Source organism: Castanea sativa, chromosome 3 (assembly GCF_040712315.1).
Source record: "Castanea sativa cultivar Marrone di Chiusa Pesio chromosome 3, ASM4071231v1".
Classification (NCBI taxonomy): domain Eukaryota; kingdom Viridiplantae; phylum Streptophyta; class Magnoliopsida; order Fagales; family Fagaceae; genus Castanea; species Castanea sativa.
The window spans coordinates 14,454,660-14,463,310 of NC_134015.1; the positions used below are offsets into that span (position 1 = coordinate 14,454,660).

Here is an 8,651-nt window from a genome sequence, read left to right on the forward strand (position 1 = left end):
ATCTAATAAACAGATCAACATAACTAACCCGTTTAATAAATGAGTTGTATTAGGGTTGAGGAATCTTGACCTATTTAATAAACATGTTGGGTTAGGATTGACTCATATAGTTGAATACTCATAAGTCGACACGACATGAACCCAATACGCAAACATAAATTGCCACCCCTAAGTATAAGCATTGATACATTGCTTAGTAAAGAGAAAATGTTATGTCATGTAACTTTCCATTAAAAAAAAGTTATATATTATTGAAGACAGAATATTTAATAGAAGAAGACAGAATATAAATTATATATATATAAGTAATGTCTCTTGGTTGTTGTCATGAGCTCCCTTAAAATTTATTATTAAATTCGCATGTTATTTTCAACAAAAGCCTTATAAACATGAAAAGGTTTAATCAGCATTCGCATGAATTTGTGAAGAGCTGCTATGCTAAATTAATTCATAATATTAAATGAAGCATCAGTTTTTTACAAGTTCGCAAGAATAAAACTATTTTGTCAGAAAGTTTCATGTAATAAAATTGGATTGCATGTTGTGGATACTTGTTTTATATTATGAATGAACTAACATAGTTTTATGATTCTTATGATCCTAATGTCTCCTATGACTTAACTATAAGTTTAACTCTGTGGATATAAACTCTAGAGCACCTTTTTCTTGCAAGTCAGTTTCAAAGGTAAGTTTTACCCATGGGTTTGTATGATGTGTTTGTATCACTTTTTCACAAATTTCTAGGTAAATTTGGGTCCCACAGCACTATTCACACTTTTAAAAATTATTTTGTTACAATGTTTTCAGTAAATAAATAGTATCTAAACACACCCTACGCCTCAGAAAAGACTAACTTCTATTATAATTTTCATAGTGAGTGCCATGTGTTTCTCCCAAGCAGACTCTATATGCTTCAACTTTTATATTGTCTCAAAGTGCATGATATTGCATAGTACTATTTACTAGGTGAATCCAGGCTGATCTATATCGAAAACATGATATCGAGCAAGAATCAATGATTAAAAAAAAAAACTAAACCAATTTTTTTTTATGGGAAAAACTGAACCAAACTGATTTTGAAGGTTTTGGAAATTTTATTCCTTCACCATTGAAAATTGATTGGTTTGAATACAATTAACGAAAGTGGTTCAAAGATCCATATAGAACAAATATATTTATTACTCAACTTGACCAACAACCCATTTTGCACCCATTAAGAATTTAAATGCAACACAGTCACTATGAAAATTTTCTTTTTACTCTTCATGTTGCTACTAGGGGTGAGAAAACGAACCTAGACCCGACCGAAACCTATCGACATGAATCGATCCTGTTAAATACGGTCGCCTCCGAACACAACTTCAATTGACAACAGGTTTCATTCATTAAACCCTGACCATATTCGAGTCGGGTGTCATGCAAATCCTTAAACTCGACACTCTTGATTAATTTTTAGGCTTTTATGCGTCTCCATTCCATTAGTTCTCTAGATTTCTCGCCTCTCCATGGTTGAAATGTTGCACAGTATCTTATTATCTCTATCTTCCTCTTTAAATTAAATGCAATATAACTTATTCTTTTGTGATTCCATAGTATAAATTTTTTGGTTTATTTTATTTATTTATAGGCATATTTTATGTTTATAAGTTTTTAAAATAAATAACTATCAAAATTTTTAAAAATATATTTAAAATTAAAGGAATTCTATTTCAAATACTTTTTTTTTTAAATTTCTCCCAACATGTAAGGATACGAATGCAAAAATGTTATTGGCGTGTCTGACACAAACATGCCAGGGATTTTGAGGTGTTCATACTTCTTAGTTCTAAAATGAATGCTTTAAATGCATGGTGTCCAGTGTCCACTTCTGAGCCCCTTCATTGTGTCAGTCCGGCTCTATAAGACCTTAGCACACACTACTTTCAAAGGTGGAATCACTTGGGCTATCACTGCCTCTCTCAAAGTCACCTCTATCTAGGGACGGACTCAGGATTTCAAGTTAGGGGGGCTGGAGATAAGAAAAAAAATTAAAAAAAAAAAACCTTCAAATACGCATCCATATATTATTAACAAACTATCAACCAATACAAATACACAAAATCATTATTTCTTAATATATTAAGATGCAATCGTATATCAACAAAAACAAAAGACACAAAACACTATTGTTTCTTAATACATTATCTATGAAAATAGAACTCGACACTATGAATTTATTATGCACTACCAACAAGCACATGTAATTGAACCTCGAACAGGCCTTCATGTTGAGAAGTGCTCATATAAGACTTGTAAGAACTTAAAGCCTACCCTCATAGTGGCTGAAATTGAACCTCCAACAGGCCATGAGAGGCTTTCATTACAACTTTACAGCTTTTATATATATGCACACATGTAAATGATGTTTTTGTTCCCATATAATTACAGATATATAAAGTGCAGAACAATACCTTCGTAATGATAAATGGAGAAACTTTTATATATATAGACCAGGCCTGAAGGTTAATGAGTGCCTTCAGCCTTGGAGTAATGGGCGTCCACTTTGAATAAGAAATAAAGTAGAGATCACAGTTTGAGTTCAAAAGTGTAAGCGGTCTCCAGGGGAATACTGTATACATGGTTTTCAATAGATAAGGAATTCCAATCCTGGTTCCTGCCACTAAAACTTCCCCTCATTTATCTCTCTGATGATCTTAAACAAAGCACAATACATAACTCAACTCACCAAAGCTCTTGATAATCATAATAATCACAGATTAAAGTACTAGCATTCTCAAATTAGTACCATACACTCACACTTTGAACTTAAACCTGTAGTCATGCTAATTTTTCCAGATTTTGTATTGTTAGTACCAAAACATGCAGAAGTCCTGTGTAACCAGGAAAATTTGAATCAACTGCTGCTACAGAGGATAATATTGCAAGAATATTTGGGCTCTTCATTGAGCCTTGAAAATTCAATCATTTGGCCTTCCAAATCTAGGGGTGAATATCTGGCCAATTGCTTCAAGCGCAGAAACATTCCAACTCTCAGCATGCCTAACAATCTGTTGAATGAAAAGAGCAAACTACCTGTAATTAGCAGCAATTTTGGCCTACGCACCAGAAGTTCACACACGCACATTGCTTCAATAGAAACAGCTTTTATTTCTTACTTTAAACTCGTCGTCTAATTCGTAGATTGTACTCCCATCTATGCAAATGAGGGGCCTCCATGGAAGTTTCAGGTAAGTCCTGCAGGGGAAAAAAAAAAAACAGCTAATAATTAGGCTGGACCTACAGCTAGTGGTAAAAGGAATATTAATAGGCTGACGCAATCAAGGAGATGTGTTTTTGTACTTCAAAAGTGCAAGAAAATAATAGCTGTTTGTGGAAGTGAAGAGGCAACAAGCCAACAGTGAATCAATTACACTAGTTCCTTAGAAATATTTTCAGTTTCGAATCTGCAGTAGAATAATCTTGATTTGTCCCAAAACTAAATAAAAGCCCACACATGACCTCCTTCATGCAAGGCGTCTCATTTGGAAATGGCACCATCACATTGTAGAAATGGCTAATATATAATGGAGCAACAGATAGCACTAAATAATAGTTTTGATTTACACATTTTTAGTGTGCCTGGCACACATCATAGTTGATAAGCACCTAGGTAAATTACATTTCTCCAGACATTGGTCTTGCTATGCAATACAGTACTATATTGCTTAGTAACTGCATTTTACGTATGTTTCTATGGTGCCTACCACACTGAATGGTCAATAAAGTAGTCAGCAAGCAAATCACACCTCCCAGCATTAGCATGGATGTCCAAAAGAACAGTATAATGTAATGCATGAAAAGCACATAAAGCAGAAATACACTTCATTGCATGAAGCCTCTTGAGTAAAGAATAAGGCAGCGTTTAGATAGCGCTGATGCGAGTCCAACGTCTGCGTTTTCTGGTTTTTTTTTTTTTTTTTAAACCAGTGCCTATCGCACTGTTCATGGGACATGAACAGTGCAAATATGCAAATGAACAGTAACCCGCGAGTGAACAGTAATTTTTTTTTTTTTTTATTGTTTTCTGCTTTCAGTTTTCAGCAAAATAAACAGTATCCAAATGCACCCTAAGTCTAGTGACAGTGGCAAGCAATGAAAGAAGTACTAGTGGTGGGTCTATTTGAAAGTGATTACTCACCAATTACAGTTTTGCCATTTTAGCAAATTATGAAAAAAGGTGTGAAAAGTGTTGTCATTAGTAGAATAGGTTTAGTAAAAATGATATCACAAATAACATACAACTTCAACAAAAAATTAGAATAGAATAGGACAAATTACTGCATGATATGCAGAACAAACTCTGAGTTGATGGGGATTAGCTTCTAAGAGCATTTTTTTTCATCATTTTAAAAAACATATAAAGTAATCTACTATTTTATACAAAGAACAGTAATAAGTAAATTCTTAAACACCTCCCTTCCCTGAAGAGAGCAAGTACAAAGAATATCTGAGCTTATTTAGCACCAAAACACACACACACACAATTGACCAAGTTAGGCACCTTAGGTTCCATGTTGCAAGCACAAAATTAGCTTTGGAATTGATACCCTGCAGTGAAATCATATTATCAGACACTAATGAATTCCATATATGTCTTGACTTGATAATAAATTATGTGATTAGTGTTGTACAAGAGTAAAGAGCCCATGATCCGTATGCTTTAAATTCTAAAACAGACAACTTTACAAAGTCATTATAAAAAAACAAAAGGCAACAAGCAGAATAATGTGTCTTACAAAATCCTTGAAGATCTGGAAATCCAAAGGGTTTCCATCTGGTAGATCTGGAGCTGACCTTAATTAACTAATGGAGGGTTCAAATGGGATGTAACTCATTATTATGCGGCATAAAAAATTTAAATAGAACCAGATAAAATACAAACTCAACTGATTTCTTATAGTTGACTTCTAGGTATATGAAAGCTGAATTTGCAGAAACTGTACATCTCCTTTTCTAGAAAATTGCAGTTTACCATTTCCTTCAAAATACCCCCTAAAGAAAATTCTGTAAACAAAAGTCTGCCATCACCCAACACCCAAAAAAAAAATAGACAGCCTTTCATCTTCCATTTATTCATATACTTCTAAATATGACTCAACTTGGCATCACAGAAGACATCCAGAATCTACAAAGAAACCCAGGCAAAACATTATAAAAAAGGCAGATTTGTAAAATGGAGACAAACTCAAAATTTCTTTGTTTCACATATTCTTAAGAACAATTTTAAGCTAAATATGGAAATAACTCATGTTTTCATGTTTCCATTGGATTTCATAATCTTAGCCTCTCACTCCGTTAATGTGCAGATATCCAACCATTCCATTATTATAAATAAAATCAATTTTCACATAGAGAATGACTACCTTCTCAAGCTTTTGTAATCCAATTGATGGACAGTCAAAGAAAGGAACAAGCAATTTCAAGTTGCGTGAATACAACTCCTTACCTGAAGGTGATGAGCAGAGATATTAGTTTATCCTTCCCATAAATATTTGCACTTTTGCACACAGTGGCAATTTTTAGTCACTCTCAGAAACTCAGAAACAGGAGAGAGAGAGAGAGAGATTTAAGGCATCTGGTATTATTTGGGTATGTCACAAAATCTGGTTAGATACTAGATACAAGGATCTAAGTTGAATTTTCACCTGTACACAGAATACAAAGATTGATGTGATAGTGTTACCTTATAACAGGTCAATCACTTAGATACACAACTTGGACAAAATTTAAATATATCTATCAGATTCAACAGGACAAATTTTGCTTCAAATTTAGAATATGTAAGTCAAAAGTCGAGCATGATTAACAAAAGGCAAGTAAGATAACAATTCTAACTTAATTCATAATTAGAGATGTTTGTTTTTTTGGTGTTATTCCATTCTTATAGAATCTTAATAAACTGAAAATCAGACATATCAAACAACCAATCACAACGAAAATTGTGGAAACATTCTTATCAGAAAAATACACCATTATTCTTCTTACCTCGAAATCTGATAGTTGGATCTTCGAAGATACAATCTTCAGCATAAATTGCAGAAGTGAAAACCCCTATTTCAGATGAAAAGATAATATTACTGCACATTGCCAGAAAAATGCCTAATAGTTAACTGATTTCAATCCAAGTGAATTTAGTTCACAAAGAAAATGTAGAGCTCTTTAAAACTGTTCAAAGACAACTGTAAGCAGATGCCATACAGAGAGCTTACCATTTGTCAAGATTATACACTTAAGGTGGACAGATCTATAAGATCACTAAGACATCTCATTGGGGAGTATTAGTGATTATTACCATATAAGCTGAATACTTCTCTTGGAATTGCCTCACTTTCTTTTCAAGTTAATTCTCTATAGCCCATTTTCCTTTTTCAAATCAATTCCTTTAACTAATTTATAATTTCGTTTTTTAACCCACCCATTAACACACAGGAAATTTTGCAGTGTAAGAAGGTACCTGTTACAAAGTAGGCATTCTCATAATCAGAATTGAGGATCAGTAAAACATCATCAATGCCCGAAACTTCAATCTCTTCTCTCTTTTCATCTCTTTCTCTTTCCAATTTGCAAAATATCAAATTAGCAAACACAGACACACACATACACACATCCTTTGCAAATTGTCAGTAGATGTAGAAGTAAAAATGCAATTAGACTTTAGAACAACTCCACTAAATAACTAATTATTGCAGTCAAATTACAGTTTTATTTTTATTTTTATTTTTATACAAGATAGAAATTCTTCCCTAGTTTAATCTTAGTGTGTATATGTATATGTATATGTATATGTATCTGTATATGTATATGCGCGAGTGCGCGCGCACGCGCGAAGCTCCTTCTGGACACCTTAACCCCGGTCTTTACGCCCTCACATCCCACAAGAACTTTTGTACTTGTGGAGTAAACATCACGCAAAGGGTGCATGGTGGTGCAGTCAAATTACAGCTCATATATCATTAATCAATTGTTCACAGACACTTTCCATTACAGTTTTTGGCTAACATGGAACATAACATGTTACACATAGCCATATCAACAGTTTAATTGTTTCCATAGAGCAAAAGGTAAAAAAAATTTCACCCTGAAATACAATGTTGTGAATCTTGTGATCTATTTTGTAAAGCTATAGAGTGAAACAGCTTATTAGATCATTCAAAAGTTAAGTAAGGGATTGTCAAATATGACATTCGCATGCATAATTGAAGTACAATGTACAAGGACCAAAAATGGAAAATACCCATTACATGAGGATGAAAATTGAAAGCTTTGGTGTACAAACCTTGAACTGAAATCGTTGGAGGAAGAGAAGAGTCTCAAAAGCTCAGTGACTCCACTGACCACGAGTTTCAGTACCTGAGGGGTTTTAGTTTTGGTTTTGGTTTTGGTTTTGGAGTGAGAGTGATTGTTATCCGGTGTGGTTGAGGAGCACCGAGGCCCGTGGACCTGGAGTCTCTGCCGCAGAATCAAAGGTGATGAGACTGAAATTGCCATTTCTCTCTCTCTCTACACTGTTTTTTCGCTTTTGGCCTCTTATCTTATCCACGTACGTCAAATTAAGCTTTTGCATTTAAGTCTTTATTTTAATCCTATTTTTAAGAGGAAAAAATTATCTGATGCCGTTAGTTGATGAGAAATGGTATGTTAATAATATTTTTACCATAAATTATAAGTGTCAGGATGTTATTAGTTATTATTATTAGGGTAAAAAAATAATTTCAGTAATAGGTTCAAATTTGAACCAATAACAAATAATCACCTATAATTTGTTGTGATAATATTATAAAAATATTATGAACATAATAATTCTTTTACAAAATAAGTTAAAACCCAAAACTTTACTAAGATTTTTTTTTGTTTTTTTGAAATTTTTTGTGCATAACTCGAATTAACAAATAGTGAAAAATTAAAATCCTAAACCCAAAATTAAAAACGGAAGCTGTGAAACTGGAATCCCAAATTATTAATGTTGTTGCATGCTTGAAAAAACAAAACTTGTTGCAAGTCCAGGGGCAGCGCCACCTTAAGGCCAGGGTCCTGACCTGAAATTTATATATATATATATATATATATATATATATATATATATATATATATATATATATATAATATTTAAAATATTTTATTTGTCTACCCTTCAAAAACAATTTAAAAACACTCTCAATTTTTTTTATACCAATAAAATTAAATTTTGCTCCATAATTTGTTCTACATTCACTGAATGAATGATTGCTTGGTTGAGTACATTAAAAGAGATGTAACTTGTAGCATTTATAATGAAATTATCATGCAACGATTTCAAAATATAAAAACGTAATTGTAAACTTTATGTATATGCGTGTTTTTTTATTTGCTATTGTTGTTGTCAATATATAAATTTCTCTCTTTATTAAATTGTATAATTTATATTTCTTAAAAAATATCCTAAATAAAATTCCTGAAACCGCCACCACGTAAGTCTATGCCTTTTGGTTTCCAATGCATTAATTATAATAACGAGAACATTCACAACAAAGCTATTAAAATTGTTAAAAAGCTATCTTAACAGCTCCAACACAAAAAATTACCCTTCATTAAAGTTGCTAAAGTTAAAACTATTCAGTTGGAGGTTGAAAGTG

General features: G+C 32.7%; 1 protein-coding gene across 3 annotated transcripts; it reads right to left on the bottom strand.

The window, feature by feature from the left end:
- Positions 1 to 2,455: 2,455 nt before the first annotated feature.
- On the bottom strand, positions 2,456 to 7,601 carry LOC142627064 (uncharacterized). Of its 3 annotated transcripts, none has more exons than XM_075800861.1 (7): positions 7,316 to 7,601; positions 6,494 to 6,591; positions 6,025 to 6,090; positions 5,403 to 5,485; positions 4,541 to 4,587; positions 3,156 to 3,234; positions 2,456 to 3,047 (listed from the first exon to the last, which is right to left on the bottom strand). In XM_075800861.1, the coding sequence occupies exons 1-7, from the start codon at positions 7,525 to 7,527 to the stop codon at positions 2,958 to 2,960; spliced, it is 675 nt and encodes a 224-aa protein (XP_075656976.1). In that variant the 5' UTR covers positions 7,528 to 7,601; the 3' UTR covers positions 2,456 to 2,957. The 3 variants fall into 3 exon arrangements, with proteins under 3 accessions (XP_075656976.1, XP_075656977.1, XP_075656978.1); XM_075800862.1 differs by having other exon boundaries at positions 2,456 to 3,072; positions 7,316 to 7,571; XM_075800863.1 differs by lacking the exon at positions 6,494 to 6,591 and having other exon boundaries at positions 6,025 to 6,116; positions 7,316 to 7,571.
- Positions 7,602 to 8,651: the final 1,050 nt, after the last annotated feature.